The 22344-nt window shown below is 35.1% G+C and overlaps 1 protein-coding gene across 1 annotated transcript; it reads right to left on the bottom strand.

The window, feature by feature from the left end:
* Positions 1–1741: 1741 nt before the first annotated feature.
* On the bottom strand, positions 1742–8934 carry LOC132598504 (serine/threonine-protein kinase haspin homolog). Its single transcript, XM_060311425.1, has 15 exons — positions 8753–8934; positions 8544–8679; positions 8367–8456; positions 6534–6621; positions 5795–6390; positions 5105–5228; positions 4822–4931; positions 4310–4421; positions 4037–4129; positions 3890–3951; positions 3656–3786; positions 3498–3568; positions 3366–3418; positions 2626–2692; positions 1742–2194 (listed from the first exon to the last, which is right to left on the bottom strand). Exons 1-15 carry the CDS (start codon positions 8925–8927, stop codon positions 2069–2071), a joined length of 2034 nt encoding a protein of 677 aa, XP_060167408.1. The 5' UTR covers positions 8928–8934; the 3' UTR covers positions 1742–2068.
* Between the last annotated feature and the right edge of the window lie 13410 nt (positions 8935–22344).

The raw sequence follows: 22344 nt of genomic DNA, 5'->3' as shown, positions 1-22344 counted from the left end.
TGAAGGGATCCGAATCATCCCACCACATCCTTGGTGGTCAAAATCATGTCATATAAAATTTTGTTGACAGAAATGATTCCACACCCCTAGAACATATACAGTTGCAAATTCACGATTTGAATCATACTATTACACGTTTGACTTAGACAACCTCCTCATGGTTGTAAATTTAGTTGGATTTCTTTTATCCTATTAATTCCGAAGGAAAAAAAGGGTGAACTCCCCAACTGACTACAACATGAGGTTGAGTTTATCACAACTACTACTTAGATATCACAATGCGAAGTGATGTTGAATTGTTTACATGGTTATCGCTCGACGGAGAAAAGGAAAGAAAAAGAAAGAATATTACAGCTCTAGCTATGCAATCAACCCTTTTCATTTAGTCCTGAAAACAAAGTGAAAATTTATATTCAAAGGAGAAAGAAAGAAATAAAGAAATTCTCATAATCTTTAGTGCATTAGCTTTGGGATCGTTGGACTATAAATTATAGTCCAGAAATACATGTGCTGGGTCTCCTTTAACAAAAAAGGTTCTTTATGATCATGCAACCAAGCATTAGGGAAGGTTTGGTGGATTCGGCTTCACTTTTTGCGCTAGTTGTCTGGATCGTAAAATATGGATTTTCCATCTATGTTTAGAATTTAATTTTTCTGTATTATTTATGTAAAAAGAAAGATAATTTGGCTAATCATTTAAAAATTTGGCTAACCATTTAAATTGCACTAGCAATGTAAAAAACCTTCATGCCTCTTCTTAATGTATATAACTTAAACTCCGTGTTAATAACTGGAATAACATATTAAAACATGTCAAATCACACTGATAATATAATTTTGTTTACACTTTTGATGTATAGAAAACAGAAGTCCTTCGAATGTATTATGTCGAATCAAAAGGATCCATTCCCATGTGAGCTAATTTGTAATTTCTTAAATCTAAGCCATCCGACAGCTGAAAAGAATTGATCAGCCTATCTAAATTCAATAAACAACTACTATCACTCACAAAGAAGTCTACTCACTCTCTTTACAAAAAAGGAGAAGATAAAAAGCAACCACCAATACAACATACTGTAGCTTTTTATTTGTATTTCTTTCGAATTTGATATTTAACTAATAGGTCGGCAGAAGTGTTATTGTCACCCTACATAAGTATTTTAGTCAATTAATTAAAAGGTCGAGATAAGTGATAGTGTATATATAGTGTTATAGATAAGGCTAAAGTCAGGATAAGCTTCGCTCTAATTGTACAGTGATAAAATTGTTAGTGATTTATAAAGTTCAGGTTTAAACTTTGTGACTAATGGATGACGAAGGTAAAAGCGATTTTCAATACAATTTGCCGTAAAGCGGGAAATTACAATAAGATTTGTTGTCAAGTTGTAGCTTCAAGCATATAGGCCATATTAATAAAATATATGTAATAATGAACCACTAAGGTTTGAAGAAAGAAATTTGTATGGGGGAAAAGATGATACACATTGTCTGCATGAGCTGTATGTCCACAACTTCCGGGACACAGCACGAGAGCTTATGGTTTAGTGGATAGAAAGTTTGCTGAGTTGATTCTTTGAATAGTTGATGTTTGGCTGGTCACTGCAGATGCTAAAGGGAAATGGAAACCATTTCCTCCTCTTCTTCTTTTGATAGCAAAACTGCCCGGACGAAACTATTCCATGAATGCGGGTTACCTCTCAGTGACACATAGACAGATAACTATACCATCAAGGCTTAGACGTACGGGGGGAAATCATAAATATTCCAAAATTGGCAAGCTCGCGAATTCAACGTCTTATGAGGGATGCTTATCATATCCCAACTATTTGAGATGTACTACGGGGTCTTAACGTTACATTTACAATCCAAAATATGACAGAGAAGAAAAATGAAATAAGATGCAGACAAGAAGAAAAGGAAAAGAAGCAATTTATGTTTCTAATGCTTGTCATGGGAAACCAAGTTGGTTTCTTGATACAAAAACCTCCTACAGAAAGTGCACTTTCAGATTCCTGGAAGAAGAGCACAGTCACAGCAAATACCTTATTTTCTTTGGGGGTTTTGCCAGTCAATGGTGGAGGTTGATGAACATGTCAGAAAAGAAAGGATCTGATGTTGCTTCTCTTGCTGAACCATAGCTATTCAGGCGCTTTTTCAGAGAACGTAGATCCCTCTCATCTTTGGAGGTCCTTTCCTGCAACATTTTCATGATGCTAGGTCACTTAACTTTGAACCAAGAAAGAATATATTATGAGCTTGATTTAAATCCCAAATAATCAAGTACTATCAGACAAAAGGATAGCAATAGAAGGAGATTGACCAATCAGTTGATTTTGATTTTTATGTTTGTGTCTTTGAAGAAGGTGGAATTACGTGGTCAAAATCAACTATTGGAATATCGAACTGCATGCAGCTGAAATTGCAGCAACTAGACTCATATACCAGCCAAATACAGCATATACAACAACAAAAAACCCAGTGTAATCCCATAAATACAGCATATATGAGGAACAAATTAAAAGTCAATTTGCATAAAATGAGGACGTACTACCCACTCATAGTACTATACAGTTTCGACAAGGTTATATGAACTGATAATATGGAACCAATTTGTAGAATACTCACGTATGTTTTCTTTAGCAGCAGTATGTCAACCAAGTATTGTAGCCATAGCACATTTGTCTTGGGGAAACTGTACACACAAATAAAAAAGAAAGAAGGCAAAAAGTCAAAATCCATAGACAAATAATCCAGTCACTAAGGCCTTGGTGATTTTACATGCAAAAGATACTTCTTAGATGCTAGGTCTGAGGTCTCAAATTCAGCCACGCCGTAATAAAATGGTACTCCATTTATCAACAAGTGTTATGACAAAAAAAAAAAAAAAACAGACCAATCCATGGTGTTATGGCAAAAAAACAATAATAATCCATCTTTGGCAGTCTAAAGCATACAAATGCTCTAGTACTAGAAGGCCCATCAACCTCGCCTAGAAAACACCATTAAACAGGAAAGCCTCCACCCCTGATGGTTTCCTTGATTTATAAAACTGGCCACCAATAGTGTGTCAAAGGTCATTAAGCAGCTAAAGCTAACTGATTACAGAGATAAAAGAACATGCACAGTTGTAATTTTGGTTCAATTCAAATTCTCTAACAGCAGGTTACACAACATAGGATGTTATTTGAGTGGTGGATTCCAAATTTCAAGATGCAAATATATATTTAGACTGAAGAATCCGCAATAGTTATGTGGCAATCATAAACTTTGAAATGGAAGAAAATACACTATTCTGATAAGCCAAAGACAATTTTCTACCTCTGAAAAGATTTGTTAATTGAAAGTGAAGGGACTAGTATTTATACCTTCCTTCCCAAAATTCGCCGGTGACATCTCTCATTTTCCTGTATGTATCGGACTGCAAACATGCCACAAGACAATGAAAGTAATATGTACCAAACCACCTGAAGACACATGGGACTTCTTTTGCTTCATACCTGTTTATCTCCTTTCGGACCTTCAAAGAGTTCAGGGTCTGATGACAGATCCAGGAAGAGTATGTCTTCGCCTGTGGTCAGTATGTAGATAAAGGGCTAAGGATCTCTAGTCAATTCAAGTAAAAGATCGTGAAGGGAGAAACAGGACGGGTGATCACCTGTATTTATCCTTGAAAGAGTGAAGTCAATTATCGAAACCGATAATCCATATGTTCTGACATGTATATCTCTTCCCTCGAGACTGAATTGCACTGTATCTAAACCTTTCCGACTTAATAGAATATTTCCCCTATAATAAGAAAATTGTTAGCGCACATACAAGCAGAACAAAGCAGTGTCCCACTCTAGATTGTAAAATATGATGAACAAAATAAACACATGGAAAGACGAACCAGTGCAAATCGCGATGTTCAAATTCATATGCGGCCTCAGACACAGCCAAAGCAAGAGTTATCTGGAGTTCAGATTTTGCAGTTGAGCATTTGATAATGAATGATAAAGTTGGTTAACAACGACAACAAAAATATCTAGTCACTTGCCTGGGACAATAAACTCCTGGCTTCGTCAAAGTTTAAAAGCACAAAACTTTCAAGATCTTTTCCTCCATGTTCTTGAACGAACACAACATAGCACTGGCAGGTATGTAACAGTTTTAGTCAGTGGGCACTTAAAAAATGTCTAAGTAAATTATCCTCTAGCTGCGAAAAAACAATCAATCTGTCTAAACACAAGATCCACTCAAACAACAGATGAACAATGGGAGACAACTATTAGCAATTAGGGAAAAGGAGTAAATTTGCTTTGCAAGGAACCTGCTTTTCTGGAAATTCCTTAGGATGGTCATTTTCTGAACCATGCTTCCCATCCCAGTCTTCCCATGCTTTCAATAGAGATGCATCATAATGGCCTTGGCACACCCTCATGCTGCAGAAAGGTGAAACCAATTGTAAATAAGAGGTCGACAACTAATTATCTCCTATTCTAAGAAATAGTATGCATTTGAGAGTGCACATAACAGCACGCAGGAGAAACTTCATTTTTACTTCTCACTGTATCAGTCACTAGAGGTGACAGTTATATATGGATGCTTATTCCAGACTTATTACCGATAAGGTTTCTACAACAATTACTCCTCATTAGCTAGCAGAGGGCGCAGTTTGCATGACAGATTCTGAGGATAAGTATAAGCTTAAACCACGAAAGGCAACTTAAATCAGACAGGACCTTTAGATGCTCCAAAACGCAGTTTTTGTCTTGAAATAGAGGTTCAGAAAAAGAACCAAGCAAAATTGCTTTAAGATAACTAAGAATATATGAAACTTACTCCATTGTCTGTATAAAGGTGGAACAGGAATTCAGGAGATGACCCTCATGAGCTCTTAAGCTATTAAGTGTACCAGAGAGTATGACCTCCTCAAGTAATTCTTCTGATTTCTGAAATGTATCAAAACACAGATTTCGAATCAGTGACTTAAATATTTTGCTGATCCTATGATCATCCTAAGACACTAACTTTATTTTGCTGATGGAAGTTACTTAGGCCATATCTCAATTTAATGGAATTGGAACCTATTCAAATGCGCAAAAAATATAATTGAACTGGATACCTTTTGAAGTTCTCCATTTACTCGAAAATCTCCATCAAAAGGGACAATTTTGCAGACATTTTCGCCAACCTTAAATGCCTCTCCATATGTGCCTTCACCAACCTTGGTAATTGTTTGTGTCTCACTGCATTTGACAGAGTTCAATTTAGGAAACTAGATGCTTAGAGAAGTTAAGATTAAGAGCAAGATCGGACTGAATTAAGTTTACTGCCAACACAAATATGAATCGGATCCTTCATGAAAAGGAATGGGTACTGATTGATAAGGTCACATTATACAAACTATTAACTAGATAGCCACTCAGATATAGCTCAAAGTTCATAACAGTACTAAGCCAAAAGGTGTGCCAGTCAAGGGAATCCATATCGATATTTATCCTTATCTGTCTTGTTACATGGTTCAAAAGCACCATTTCAGAAGCATTCTCACCATAAAATAAAAAAGGAGATATAGAATTAAGCAGCGTCAGGCAGATCTGAGTTCTTAGAGTACCAAGGTGGACAACATCTTTCTTGCAAGTTGCAACTATAAATTAATTGAGTAATTCCTTGTTAAAGTTTTTCAGAACGAAGATTTGAAAATATCTAGTGATCACTGTATCAGCTGAAACAAAAAATCCTGTTAAACTCGCTACTCCACAAGTACCAAAAGCGGTAAAGAGAAGATACTAGATTTGAGTAGGAGCCGCACCAATACTTTGATAATATCTCGAATAGTGTTAAAGGAGCAGACTGTCCACATGCTGCCAATAGAGCCAAAAATGGATCCCAAGTGTGACCATCCACTGAAGAAGGCCTGGAAGTTAGAGATAGTTTACTAACAGCTACATCGATATCTTCGCAACCTTCCTCATCCATGGGACATATTTCTCCAATGTCTCTTTCTGATAAAGGCTTCCCTGTGGACACATTTTCATTTGTAGAACCAATGCGTTTATTCTGGGTGGAGTACAAACCAGAGGGAATTCGCAATGATGTTTTCTCTGGGGTTTTCAAATTTGAGGATCCACAAATAAATCCATAAGCAGATTCTTTGCGTGAGGCTGGGGTTTCTAATATCTTCGATAATGAAGCTGGGGGTGCATAGCTATCGTTAAGTCTCTTTGAAATCAACCATTTCTGTAATACTGAGGACAGGCGTGATATAACGATATCATCAGTTTGGATGCCCACAGTCCATGTACTGTATTTGTTTGGGGAGGGGCTTTCCACCATTAGTTCAAACTCATCCACTTCTTGAAAATATGCTCGCTCCTTATCGTAGTTCGGAGCTTCAACCTTTTTCCCCTACAAAGTATGAACAATTAGAAATAGAGATTTGATTTTGTAAGTAACAAAATATTAGCTAGCTGGTGCTTTTTGAAAAGAAACAACAAGTACAATCTACAATGTGGATTTGTGGGAGTTTGGAAAATCTTTCAAAAAGTTACCCTTGGAAGAGGTGGTTTTGCTTTTCGTCCAGGCTTCTTTTGTTGAGGATGTAATTCGGCACACACAGCAGCAATGCTGGTTCTCCCTCTGTCAAAAAAATAAAAGGAAAAAGTCCCTCGTTACGAAAGAATAAAGTGGAAGAAACGAATAGCTAACGAGAATTTGCAAATATGACAAAGAAAGAGGAAGTATGTACTAGGAATTACCATGTTAGATGACCAGGTGGGAAGGGGTTACGGATCGATTAAACAGTAAATGCAAAAGCCAAGTAAATCTATCAACTTGGGGCACTCAGAAAAAAGCTCTTAAAAGGAGACTAAATATAAAGAAAAATCAGAGAACTTATACATCTCCGAGTCTTACACCCATTTTGTTGACCAAATGAGAAATCGATAGACAAGACATATTTTCTTTGCAGTTAATAAAAACATAAACTTTGTATTGTTCTGGCAATATGTTTCCGCCAGTGAGCTTACAGTTTTCTTGAATCCCATTCTCAAACACATAGCTAAAGTCTCAATTTTGGAAGAGCTTATTTCTAGCTGAAATGACGATATAAAATATAATATACAATTTATATCTGCCTACGCGTTGGAGGCAAGGGCTCGGCTAAATGAACTTTAGACAACCTTTAAGCTTCTCGCAGGAAACATTCCCCCAAAATTGCTGATTGTTCGTCGCCATCTTATTCATAAACTACACATTATGATAAGATGTAGAAAGTCAACAGCTTAATGGACATCGGATTATTTACATTGATCAAAACGTCAAAGAAGGTTGCATATACCAAATCAGCTGATAGTGACTTTTGCAGCAACTGGAAAAAAATCATCATAGCTAACAACTTCTTAGGAGAGGATAAGTTACAAGTATGTAAAACACTATAATGTGATTTCAACTATAGGGCCTCAGTGCATAAGCATCCTTATTTTTGAAACTTGCCAACATAGTTACAAAGTTTCTGTTTTCTCTTCTTTATAATCTCCCTTTCGTTCTTTTTTGGGTGGGGAGGGGGTCGGTTGTGGGATCTGCTATACTAAAAGATTCCATGTTACTTCATCCCTTTTGTTGGTTTTCTTATTACAATGATTGTTGACCTTGATCTCAATACTTATAGCATTAAATTGTAGATTAACTTATTTGAGCTTCCCCTTATCTAAGAAAAAGGGCAGCCCGGTGCACTAAGCTCCCGCTATGCGCGGGGTCCGGGGAAGGGCCGGACCACAAGGGTCTATTGTACGCAGCCTTACCTTGCATTTCTGCAAGAGGCTGTTTCCACGGCTCGAACCCGTGACCTCCTGGTCACATGGCAGCAACTTTACCAGTTACGCCAAGGCTCCCCTTCTTTGTCCGGGGAAGGGCCGGACCACAAGGGTCTATTGTACGCAGCCTTACCTTGCATTTCTGCAAGAGGCTGTTTCCACGGCTCGAACCCTTATCTAAGAAATTCAAGAAAATGTTGTTTTGAATAGGGAAGGTAAGTAATGTATTAAAAACAGTAACCTGGCACTAAGTTGGTACCACGGATTTTCACAAGAAATTCTAGGATTTTTTGCCCTTTATGGTCACAACTATCTTGATAAGCTTAGCATACGAGTCAACAGCACCAATTACTAGACCAATGATTAGACTAAACTGTTGCTTGTTTCAGTAAATCAAAGTATTATATACTTCCTAAATATCCTTATCCAGATTATTACCATTACAATATAATAAAGCATAATCCTTTTAAGTGTACCCAAAGTGAGTAATTTTGATTTCATGCTTGTAAAAAAAGTAACGTTAATGGAAGAAAAAAAATACTAGTAGAAAATTAGGGGAAAAGGCAAAACCTGGTGGAAAGGGAACGATTCCAACTGATTCGTTTAACAGGTAGAAAACTCAGCCTTTTTTCATTACCAGAAGTTGAAGTTGATTCCCTCCTGCAAAAACAAATCAAATTTTAAATTAAAAAAAACCTTCACATACCACCAAACCAATAAAAATGGAGAATGGAAAAAAGAATTAACCCTTGAGCATCTTTGGGAGTAATAATATTGGTTTTTTGTCGTCGATATACAACAGCAATATTTGGTTCTTGAGGTTGTTCAGAGGGATGATCAAACTGGTGTTGTTCATCAGCTATGAGTTCTGCCCATAAATCAACTGCATTTCAAATTCCACCATGTTAGTATTAATCTAGATGGAAAATGTATCTGAGAATTTATTTGTACCATACCTGCTCGAGAAGTCATGATTATGCTAATTTCTAATTGTAACGTTGAAAATATCTTGTCTCTGTGATTTGGTTCTTGGAAATTAAAAAGTGTGCACAAATTTGAAAGTGGGAAGAACGAGCGGGAAGAGAAACGAATATTCGGGTTTGGGTCTGAGAATGAGACTAATGGGCTCATCTTATACTAACAGATGGACCAACAACATCTGCACAAAGCCCTTTTCTTCTTCACCCAAATACCGTCTTGTTTTGTCCATTAGCAATATATCAAGATTATCGATTTTTTTGCGCGGGTTTCCCTTCTTTTGGGTGGTCTTTAATTTTTTGTTCTTCGCTTAAAAAAGTGTCTTAAGGCATAACTAAAGTCAGACTTTGCCTTACAAGACAAAGTCTGCTGTCTCCGGTATAGGTTCTATATAACTTCGCCAGAATAGGCATAAGTTTCTATGAACCTATGCCTTGCGAAATTATTATTAATTTCGACTTTGCTGGGTTTCGAACCCAGAACCTCAGAGTATTTTCGGTCACCTTTTTAAGCGAAAGACAAAAATTAAAGACCAGCGAATTGAGGGCCAAAAATTAAAGACCAGTCCGTATGAAGGACAATCGTGCAAACTGCCCTATTCTAACATAGTTAACAGGAGAACAAAGAAAGTTATAGGGGACAATAATAGTCAGAAGACCACTTGAATTTGAATCCTTAATAGTACAGTGCTAAGTTTGACCTCGTGATTATTGGACGATCCCTTTGACATGGGCTTGTGCAAGGAGTAGTCTTGGTGGATCTTAATTTCTAATGTAGGTAGGCCCCAGATATGGACAAGGTCTTAAATTCCAACCTGTTGCTTCATCCAAAGATAACGCGGACATAATCCAATTTTTTTCTCACATTGTTCCTTATTAATGTTTAGTAAATGATCATTTTTTTTTCATTTCCCTTGTAATTTATGAACTTTTTAAGCAATGTTCTATAGATTGTTTTTGAGTAAATTGAAATATTATGACAAAACATTAAACCACGGTCTAAAAGTTGTTGATTTAGACGTTAGTCTAATATTTTGTCAATTTGAGAGTTATATTTGCACAACTTTTAAAAATAATGATACGATCTAAAGGATAACCTGAAAAGGGACATTTGCGTAAATATGTCGCGTTCGTCTGTCAACCATATAGGCCATAGCCCAAAACTGGCAAAACTAAGTAGGCCGACTAGACATGGGCTGCAAGTCTTAGTGGGCTCAATATCTCAAGAGTCAACCCCAATGGATAAAATTTTCATTCTTTTGGGGTGGTCTTTAAATTTTGCCCCTCATATTTGTGATCTTTAAGTTTTGTCCTTCGCTTGGAAAGGTGGATAAATACCTGAGGTTTTGGGTTCGAACTCCCGCTCAGACATAAATTAAAAAAATAATTTCGCAAAGCAGGGCTGGGGGAAGTGTATGCCGGATCCAGCATACACTTCTTAAGGAGATCCGGCATACACTTCTTAAGGAATAACTAAAGTTATGCCGGCCCCAGCATACTTATGCCTTATGGGGCAGGCTTTTGGTTATGCCCCATGTGGCAGAACTTTTCCTTAAAGCATAGTTTAGTTATGCCTTATAGGGCAGACTTTTAGTTAAGGCATAACCAAAAGTATGCCCCATAAGACATAAGGCAAGAACTTTTCATTAAGGCATAGATTTTGCCTTATAAGGCAAACTTTTAGTTATGTCTTAAGGAAAAGTTCCGTCTTAAGTTATGTCTTATGGGCACACTTTTAGTTAAGGCATAACTAAAAGTTTACCTTGAAAAGTAAAAAAATTAAAATATATGCCTCAAGCCAAAGTCTGTCCCCTCCGGCATACTTTTAGTTAAACATAACTAAAAATCTACCGGATGGGGCATAGCGAAATTCAAACTCTGCCTTGTGATTTTTTTTTTAAATTTTTAACTGAGTGGAGGTTCGAACCCGAAACCCATAAATTTTAGTCGATATTTAAAGACCATAAATATGAGGGGCAAAATTTAAAGACCGCCCAAAAGTGCGAATTGCCCTAAAATTTTTGCAGTGAGGGACAAATTAAAGTTCTGAAATAGAATAGATAATGGGCCTGAGCTAAGACTGGAATTATTAAATGACTTATTCATTAATGTTGTTACGTTACTATCCAATTGTTCTAAACTACGTGCACTTCGCCAAATTCTATTTATGGCAAAGAATGATATTTAATATTCTCTTTTGAAATTTCTGTTGAAGAGTCTTAGTTACTGTATATGCAACACATCACAATGTGGTATCATGAAATAACACATAATATCGTATATGCAACGCCTAAAATATTAAGATGACAAACCTACTAAATAAGGATTGTAATAGTAGTAATTAAATAGTAAAAAATACGTATTTTAGTTGTTTAGGATCAATAAAAGAAAACAAAAAGTGTTAAAAAGCTAAAATCATAGAAAGCTAATAAACAGTACGCAATGCAAACAATTAAATTAGGACAAATAGTTATTAACCTAAGATCGGGCATTTTCGTGGGTACAAAACGTTGAGTTTTCGTAGAGAAATTGGCACCTCTATCAAAGGAGTGTCTATCTATCTATTCTGCTACTACTTTAATTAATTCTAATAAAGATTAGACCTTCAAATGATGAGATAGAAAATGAAAAGAATAGAAAGATTGATTGATGTGATAAAAGCAAAACAAAATATAGAATCTTTCACCTACCAAACTCAATTGTTCGTATGCAAATCCAATTATTAGCAAGGCAATCCATGAATATGCCCCAGTAATATTTCACTGTCTCCTTCGATCAACATCTAATCTGATTAATCACATTGATTTCTATAAATATTTTTGTAACATTGGTGGGATATTCAGTCTAGAAGTCCTATCCCCTGTGACGGAACACCTCTTTGCTGAAAACATTCATCAATAGTTTGATACCGCTTGAAATTAATGCAAAATAAACATCAATTTTGAATAAGAAAGAAAACCTTAGAAGCTCTATAGTTTCAGACTCGTACCTACATTTATACAAGTCAAGTTGTGTTAGTAGCCGTTTGGAAATAGATCTGGTTGGAGTCCAAAAAATAAGAATTTTGAGGTTGAAGTTGCAAAATGATAGTATTCGAAGTTAGAAGTTGTGTTTAGAATTTTAGACATGCATTTCACTTGAAAAAGTGAAGTTCTGTGGTGGGAAAAAAATCACTTGAAAAGTTGGTTTAAGTTTTGAAAAAACTCATCTCGAGAAACTAACCAAAAATCATTTCAACATATAACCAATACATATTTGTTTTTCCTTTAAGAAAATGAAAACAATTCATGTCCAAACGGCCATTAATAGATAGATATCACTTGCACAAAAAATTGTCTATGCTATCAGCCTCCCCTCAAAATATCACAAAGAGAATAAAGTTCCTTCCTCCAAAAAACACGCTTTTAAAATAGTAATGACTTTTAATTCTGCGAGTATAAGAGAGATTAGAACATAAACATTTGATTATTAATTGGTTGTTATTGTCAAAAAAAATAAAAAAAATCCTTGGCTGTTATAGGAAAAGACTGTAACATGGCGTTTCGTTATTAAAACTCTGATTTTGTGCGAATTTGTTAGATAACAACCAAAACCATATTATATTACAGAATGTTATTGCATTTCTAGTTTAAATAACAGCAGTTAGTTTAATAAAAAAAAAAAAAACAGTTAGTAATTAAAATGAAAGAAGAAAATTTGGTAATTCCTTTTCAACGTGAAAACCGTGTTTCAATATTTCTGGAAGGTTGAGAACTGAGAATCAATAGATTTAGGACTTCTGGAGCGATTTTCCGATTTAATGGCTTTTTGCTGTCATTAAATTATAAAGTTGACTTTAATTAATTATCATACATGATTGTATGTGTGGCAAATGTCTTTCAGATCAACACAAATTGGTGGGATTTCTTTGTCGAATCCTAATAGCAACATTGACTTAATAACTTATTTTGTCCAAGAGAATTTGGCAGTCCATTTGCCAACCATTATTATTGTTATCACTTTACCTAAACACATCCCAGTTCACAACTTGTTTTTCGATTTTTTAGGTGACAATGTCTTACAACGAGACAAAGGTATGCCATCTAGAAGGAAAAGAGTAATAGAGAAAACTGAAGTATCACGGTTTAATTTCTTCACAAAAATAATCGTTCACTCAATTGCTTAAATTAAAAATAGCCAATAGATATATCAATTATATAGTTCATGCGTAATTCTGTAAAATCAATATATAATTCATGTATATCGGCTGAAAAAATTAAACAATAAATCCAGCCTGCTATTTGTATAAAAAACTCAAATAACTCACGCCAAATATTTTTGATTAACTATACCAACTTTTATGCAGGGAGTAATACTTTTAATATATTTTATGATAATTGAGTTTGACAAAAATTCAATTTGTCATTTAAAAATTAAATTGAACAAAAATCATGTGATGGGGAGAAAATTATTGCAGGAGGGAGAGCAAAAGATGGGACAGGTGAAAAGACAAGTAGTGATTTAATGAAGGAAAATAAAAGAAGGGGACACACTGGTTTCTAGCTAGTACAACTAGGCTGGTAGAAGTATGAGATTTGATTTGTGACGCATGTTAAAAAGCTTAATTTGTTATTGGAATATCCCGTGCCACAAATGACAAATCAAAGATAAAAATGATTTGCCCGCAATTAACGTACGTACTTTTTCTCTAGTCTCTAATTACGGTCATGTTTACGGTTTAAAAGGAGAGAGAAAATGAACTTAAAAGTGACAAAGTTTACTATATATATGAACTATTCTCTTCATATATAGCTAGGGCAGTCGACATAATATAAATTGAACAAGTTTGCACATTACTAAATAGTAATAGTTAGATTGACAAGATAAAAAAAAGGAGAAGATAAATTGCTCTTCATTGGTGGAACACAAAAAAAAATTGCTAAACACGTTTAGTACAACTTGAGATGGAATTATTGGTGGGAAAATTTGGAGGAAAAAAAATAAAATTAACTGTGCAAGAGAGGAGGCAAAACAGTTAATTAATATGTTTAATTAAAATATTTCTATTTTTAAACAACCGTGAATTGTAAATCAAATGAGTATTTTAACATCGTTTATCAGATGTCTTAATCTTATAGCTTGTTTGGCCAAGCTTATTTTCCCCCAAAAGTACTTATTTTTTCAATAAGTATTTATTTGAAAAAAAGTGAGGTGTTTGGCCGAGCTTTTGCTTCTGGGGAGTAGCAGAAGCAGTTTTTCAGAAGCTGAAAAAACAGTTTTTGCCCAAAAGCACTTTTTTGAAAAATATTTTTGAGAAAAATATAAATAGAAGCACTTTTTAAAAACTTGGTCAAACACTAATTGCTGCTCAAAAGTGTTTTCTTAATTAATTGGCCAAACACAAATTATTTTTTGCCAAAAGTATTTTTTTGAAAAGTACTTTTTAAAATAAGCTGATTTTAGAAGCTTGACCAAACAGACTATTAGTCATTAATGTATGAATCTTGGCCATTAGGTGCCTTTTTTTAATGTTATAATCACTTAATAGGTCTGAACAGATCTAAATGAATAACATTTTTAACAAAATTATTATTATTACGATGTCTATTAAAAAAATCTCTACAAAAATGACAGCTCAACAATTCCATTCATCCACAACACCAACATCAACTAATGTCGGCGCCATGCACTTATATCAACTATCACCACACAAAAGACCTCTTTAATTAATGACAAGGGTTTGAAGTGGTAAATCATAAAAATAGACAAAATGTCTGATCCAGATTTTGAGGTCATAATATATAGTTGAAATCCCTCTATTCACAGCTATTTACTGAAATAAAAATGTTCAAAACTTCCACGTTTAATTAGACTTTCTAGAGTCCTAGAAATTTGGGGTCGACAAAATCAACTATTATCATTACCAAATATTCCTACAGGAATCAATTCATTTGGTACATGAAAAACCAGAATTTCCAACTGTAGCATAAGTCAGGTAGGTAGCCTTACATCTTTAGGAATAATCCTCAAATTTTAGATTCTTTGACCAACAAAACTAATATATAATCAAACAAACATTACAATGTGTTCTGATAATAAAATTCAAATTACTAATTAAGACCCAGGTTTGTTGTATCTCCGTCGGACTACTTGACGTGCACATCGCTTATAGTCAGTGTTTAATTTAATCAATCTATCTTATTCAAGAACTTAAATATTAGAGACTCGAAAAGGAAAAAAAACGAAATACAACTAAAACTGAGTATTAGTAATCAACGCTATTGTGGGGCTAACTTTTTGTCCTCAAGAAAAAAAAATTACCAATTGGATTGTGAATTTTCTAAGAACAGGATGAGAAATTTACCGATAAAAAGTAGAAGGTACCAGTAAAATTGTCAAAGTACATAAAGTTGGCATGAATAGCACCGTTGTGAAAAAAATGTATAGTCGCACAAGAAGTACCGGAAAAGGGGGTACTTAATCAGCGTGGCTTCATTCAAAATGACAAATTATGATATATGTTGTTGGTGTATAGTCAACACGTGCCATATAGGCATTTGAGTCATTTCCACGTAATATGGTTATCAATCAAGAATTATCCTACAGATGGAGAAGAAAAAGCTACAAATATGTTTGAAGAAAAAGAAAAAAATAATAATGGAAGGTCACTTCCTTACGCGTATATTACAAGTCTGAAAAAGGCATAACAACAACCTTGATATAAAATAAAGACTAAGCTTCAAATTAAAAGGCAAAAGATATACGGAGAGATATAGGAAACAATAGGACTATATCAATTGTTTCTTCTAACTTTTGTTTTGTGTATTCCTTTCTATATATTCCAATACAAACAAGCTCCTCTATTTATAGAAAAGAAAAAAAGTTTTTAAGACAAGTCATAGTTGAAAATGGCTTCTAAGACAAGCCATAAAAACTTAATAACCACACTAACAAAATGGCCAAGTAAAATGGACATACAATATAATATTTACAACACTCCTCCTTGGATGTCCATTAATAGATGATGTGTCTCATTAAAACCTTATTAGGAAAAACCCTGTGGGAAAAAGTCCTAATGAAGGAAAAAAGAGTACACATATCTAGTAATACGCTTTGAGAGCTGCCTCATTAAAAACCTTACCAATAAAACCTAATGGGACAAAATTTGGTTAAGGAAAAAAGAGTACAACGCGTATTTCACTCCCCCTGACGAAGACCAAGATTCAGATGTCGGAGTCTTCGCATTCCAATCTTGAATATCATCTTCTCAAGAGTTGAAGTTGGCAAAGATTTGGTGAACAAATCTGCAGGATTGTCACTTGAACGGATTTGTTGCACATCAATATCACCATTCTTCTGGAGATCATGCGTGAAAAATAACTTTGGTGAAATGTGCTTCGTTCTATCTCCTTTTATGAAACCTCCTTTTAATTGAGCTATGCATGCAGCATTATCTTCATATAATATGTGGGTATTTTTGTATCACACTTCAAGCCACATCGTTCTCTGATGAAATGAATCACTGATCTTAACCACACACATTCTCTACTTGCTTCATGAATAGCGATTATCTCAGCATGATTTGAAGAAGTAGCAACAATGGGTTGCTTTGTCAATCGCCATGATATAGCAGTACCTCCGCATGTAAACAGATAGCCTGTTTGAGATCGAGCTTTATGTGGATCAGATAAATAACCTGCATCTGCATAACCAACAAGATCTGTACTACATTTGTTAGTATAAAACAGACCCATATCGCTAGTTCCCTTCAGATATCGCAATATATGCTTAACTCCGTTCCAATGTCTTCGTGTAGGAGAAGAGCTATATTTTGCTAGCAAATTAACAGAGAACGCTATGTCAGGTCTTGTAGCGTTAGCAAGATACATAAGTGCACCAATTGCACTAAGATATGGTACTTCAGGACCAAGAAGCTCTTCATTTTCTTCTTAAGGTCGGAACGGATCTTTACTCACTTCAAGTGAGCGAACAACCATTGGAGTACCTAAAGGATGCACATTATCCATGTAAAATCGTTTTAAAACCTTTTCGGTATAAGCAGATTGATGGATAAAGATCCCATCTGTCAAATGTTCAATCTGCAAACCAAGACAAAGTTTTGTTTTTCCTAGATCTTTCATCTCAAATTCTTTCCTTAAATATTCAATCGCCTTTTGGAGCTCTTCTGGAGTTCCAATTAGATTTATGTCATCAACATAAACAACAATTATAACGAACTCTGATTTTGTTTTCTTAATAAAAACGCATGGACAAATGGCATCATTTATATAACCTTCATTTACCAAGTACTCACTGAGGCGATTGTACCACATGCGCCCTGATTGTTTTAGACCATACAATGATCTTTGTAATCTGATTGAATACATCTCCCGAGACATTGAGCTAATTGCTTCAGGCATTTTAAAGCCTTCAGGAATTTTCATATAGATTTCATTATCAAGTGAGCCATAAAAGTAAGCTGTAACCACATCCATCAGATGTATTTCAAAGTTTTCATGTACAGCTAAACTGATGAGATATCGAAATGTTATGCCATCCATAACGGGTGAATATGTTTCTTCATAGTCGATACCAGGTCGATGAGAGAATCCTTGTGCAACAAGGCGTGCCTTGTATCTCACAATTTCATTTCTCTCATTCATTTTCCGCACAAAAACCCATTTATGGCCAACTGGCTTTACACCATTAGGCGTTTGGATTACAGGTCCAAAAACCTCACGTTTGGCAAGTGAATTCAATTCTGATTGAACTGCCTCTTGCCATTTTGGCCAATCATATCTTCGTCGACATTCTTCGACAGATTGAGGTTCCTGATCCTCAATGTCTTTCATAATATTTAGTGCAACATTATATGCAAAAACATTATCCACCATAATCTTCGATCGATTCAAATATATCCCATCACCAGAAGAACTCAATGATAGTTCTTTATTTACTTGAATCTCGGGTTCCCTAATATCTTCAGGATTAATGAGATATTGAGTATCTTCATGATATTCTTTCATAGTGTCATTTTGATCATTTTTCGTGTTTTTTTTTTCTAGGATTTTTATCCTTAGAACCCAATGGCCTACCACGCTTCAAGCGTGTATGAGATTCAGAGGCTATGACACTAGTAGATTGTCCCTTTGGGACATCAATTCGGATAGGCACATTCTCTGCAGGGATATGTGACTTAGTTATCCTTTTCAAATCAGTAAATGCGTCTGGCATTTGATTTGCTATTTTTTGCAAGTGAATGATCTTCTGAATCTCCTGTTCACATATGGGGGCACGTGGATCAAAATGAGATAATGATGGAACTCTCCACGTAATTTCTCTTTTGATTTCTTTTCTCCCCCCTCCCCCCCTAATTGTGGAAAATTTGTTTCATCAAATCGACAATTTGCAAATCGGGTAGTGAATAAATCTCCCGTCAATGGCTCAAGATAGAGGGTGATTCAAACCCAACATATATTCCTAACCTTCTTTGGGGGCCCATCTTAGTGCCTGTGGTGGTGCTACAGGCACATATACAGCACAACCAAATATTCGGAGATGAGCAATATTTGGTTCATGACCAAATACTAATTGTGACGGGGAGTATTTATTATAATGAGTCGGTCTGAGATGAATAAGAGATGTTGCATGTAAGATAGCATGACCCCAGACGGTAGTGGGCAACCGTGTTTTCATAAGTTTTGGCCTTGTTATCAATTGTAGTCGTTTAATAAATGACTCAGCAAGACCATTTTCGGTATGAACATGTGCTACAGGATGTTCAACTTTTATCCCAACTGATAAACAATAATCATCAAAAGATTGAGACGTAAATTCTCCGGCATTATCAAGGCGTATAGCCTTAATGGGATAATCCGGAAACTGTGCCCTTAAGCGTATTATTTGTGCCAATAATTTCGCAAACGCCAGGTTGCGAGACGATAGGAGGCACACATGAGACCATCTTGAAGATGCGTCTATTAGGACCATAAAATATCTGAATGACCCACAAGGTGGATGAATAGGTCCACATATATCCCCATGTATACGTTTTAGAAAGGCAGGGGATTCAATGTCAACTTTCATTGGTGATGGCTTAGCTATCAATTTACCCTGATAACAAGCGGCACATGAAAATTCACCACTTTCAAGAATCTTCAGGTTCTTAAGTGGATGCCCATTTGAATTTTCAATAATTCGTCTCATCATTATTGATCCAGGGTGACCTATTCGGTCATTCCAAAGCACAAAAGTACTTGAATCATTAAACTTCTGGTTTACGATCGAGTGTGCTTCAATTGTACTAATTTTTGCATAATACAGACCAGAAGACAAAGTTGGTAATTTCTCCAAAACATATTTCTGGCCGAAGACATTCTTTGTAATGGCAAGATATTCATCATTTATTTCGTTTAATGTCTCAGCGTGATACCCATTACGGCGGATATCTTTGAAACTTAACAAGTTTCTTGGGGATTTAGAAGAGAATAATGCATCTTCTATAACAAGTTTCGTCCCCTTAGGCAGAAATATAGTAGCTCTTCCGGAGCCTTCAATCAATTTCGAATTGCCAGAAATTGTATTAATATTTCCCTTTTTTCTACGCAAGTGAGAAAAGTAGTTCTCATCTTTGAATATGGCATGCGTTGTTCCACTATCAATCACACAAATATCTTCATGATTGCTCATTGATCCAAATAAAATTTGAGGAATTTCCATAGATTTTTCAAAATGAAAGAATAGACAAAGTGAACATGAAAGTAGATATTATTATTATTATTATTATACAAAGCATTACACAAACTTTATATACATAACTATGGAAACATAACTATTATAGCTAATAGTAACAACATGGATGAAAATATCTAAACTTATTACAGATTCATCACCGATCAGATGATCTATTTTTCCTTCAAGGAGTTCAAAGAAATCTGCCACATCTAGATGCATGGGCTCAACATTATCTTCAGAAATAAAATTTGCTTCGGCATTCTTTTCTGCCTTTTTGAGGGAGGCTTGATACAGCTCAACTAGGTGCTTTGGCGTACGACAGGTACGTGACCAGTGCCCCTTTCCTCCACATCGGAAGCATTTATTTTCTGAATTTTTCTTTTGCACAGCTTCATGTTTTTCATCCTTCTTTTTACACTGCTGGTGGTGAAGGGTATTATTTGGTGCAAGACGAGAATCATGATTAAAATTCCTTCCTCGACCACGACCATGACCACGACTGGGGCCACGACCTCTTCCACGCCTAGAATAGCGAAAATTTGCCTCATTCACTTCAGGAATGGGGCAGTATCAGTGGGTCGGCTTTCATGATTTTTCATTAATAATTCATTATGTTGTTCAGCCACTAGAAGATGTGAGATTAGATCAGAATATTTGTTGAACTTCATCTCTCGGTATTGCTGCTGCAGGAGCATACTCGAGGCAGGAAAAGTGGAGAATGTTTTCTCCAGCATATCATGATCAGTGATATTTTCACCACATAATTTCAACTGAGAAATAATTTTAAACATGACAGAATTATATGTCTTAATAGATTTAAAATCTTGTAGCCTTAAATGGAGCCAATCAAAACGTGCTTGTGGAAGTATGACCATCTTCAGGTGGTCATATCTATCTTTTAAATTATTCCACAGAGTAAGAGAATCTTTAACAGTGAGATATTCCATTTTCAAGTCATCATCAAGGTGATGGCGGAGGAATATCATTGCCTTGGCACGGTCTTGGTTTGATTGCCTCATTTTTATCTTTGATGGTGTTTGCCAGACCCATCGCATTAAGGTGAATCTCGGCATCAAGAATCCAAGACATATAGCTATTGCCGGATATATCTAAGGCTACAAATTCACGTTTAGTAAGATTTGCCATTAGTAAAGGGAAATAGAAAGTCAATACCTTCGAGGCTTTTAAAGTATTTGCTCGAGATAGCAGTCTCGTGCTGATAACGTGATATAAAATAAAGACTAAACTTCAAATTAAAAGGCAAAAGATATACGGAGAGAGATATATAGAAAACAATAGGACTATATCAATTGTTTCTTCTAACTTTTGTTTTGTGTATTCCTTTCTATATACTCCAATACAAACAAGCTCCTCTATATATAGAAAAGGAAAAAGACTTCTAAGACAAGCCATAGTTGAAAATGGCTTCTAAGACAAGCCATAAAAATTTAATGACCACACTAACAAAATGGCCAAGTAAAATGGACGTACAATATAATATTTACAACAAACCTTTATTTTTCCTTTATTTTTCATCAATGTACATTTTCTTCTGCCAGAATTAAATGTTAAGCATACATAAAGATTGGTCGAATTGTTTTATTTTAAAATTTTAGTTTATTTGTGTTCAACTTCTATAATCCGGCAAACTATAACCGACGAATTATTGACCATTGAATATTATATGGAAGGCAACTTCAAAGACCGTCACAATAATGATATTTATTTATAATAATTTATACAAAGTTAATGCGGTTGGCCAAACCATCATAGTATTATTTTGCTTAATCTTTTGATCCAAAGAATTTTTAAATTTGAGACATAAGGGCCTAGAAACCCATATTAAAACATTTTGCGTTGTATAGCCTACAAATGTAGAGCAAGGGTCTCTAATAAATTAGGATAATACATTCTTTCTGTCATATAATTATTTAAGTTAATAGGAGTATTAGCTTTAACTATATGGCAAATCCTTTATCTTCCATTAAGGTTCTATTAGCAAATTAGATTCCTCATGATTATCGTTGTTAGTATTAAATAATTAGCCGACAGTTTAAAGAAGATAAAAAGAAAAAGAGACACATCTTTTTCTTTCTTTAATTTCTTAACTGCTAAAACTGGGGGTTTCACACTTCGAGCAGCTTTGTTTTGATGGGGTAAAGCTCTGGTCCATGTGAATTTGGTGTTAAACCAATTAGAGAGTTAATTCGCTTTATTGTTGTGATAGGATACGTTAACCATTTTTAGCTCATAATTTAAAATTTATGACTTTTTTTTTTTTAGTATAATAGTCTGATATTTGGAATTCACTAGTTTCTCTAATCCAATTTTACATTGCGTAACGCTATCTAAGGGAGAAGCGCCCATACTAGAGATAATTTTGCATTTTTAAAATTCAAATCCGAGATCTGATTTAAGAATGGAAGATCCCATATATATGCTTGACCTATTTTTTTTTTTTGGTTTTCGACCCGATGTCCGGTATCCACATTGGAGTCCGACTATATCCGGATTCGAGCCGCATAGGGCCCCATTTGGGAGGAAGCGCTTCCTTTCAAGGATTTTTTCATACCCAAGGCTCGAACCCGAAATTTCTGGTTAAGTGAGAAAAAGCCTCATCCGCTGCACCACATCCTTTGGTGGTAACCTATTCGTTAAAGAACTCAATGTCCAATAAGTTGGACATTAAATAGTCAATTTTCTGTGTCATCAAATATATTACTACATAGCACATAGTTTTATTAGCATTATTCAAACTAAGTTGTCACTGTGGTACTCGTGCTATTCTGTAGGCTTAGTAACATGAAATCTCAAGTTTTCCTATTCCATACAACAAGAATTTGGTTTTCATATTTTTG

The sequence above is a fragment of the Lycium barbarum genome, chromosome 6, assembly GCF_019175385.1.
Source record: "Lycium barbarum isolate Lr01 chromosome 6, ASM1917538v2, whole genome shotgun sequence".
NCBI lineage: Eukaryota > Viridiplantae > Streptophyta > Magnoliopsida > Solanales > Solanaceae > Lycium > Lycium barbarum.
Note: the sequence above shows the minus strand (reverse complement) of the source record. Positions and strands in the feature narration are given on the sequence as shown.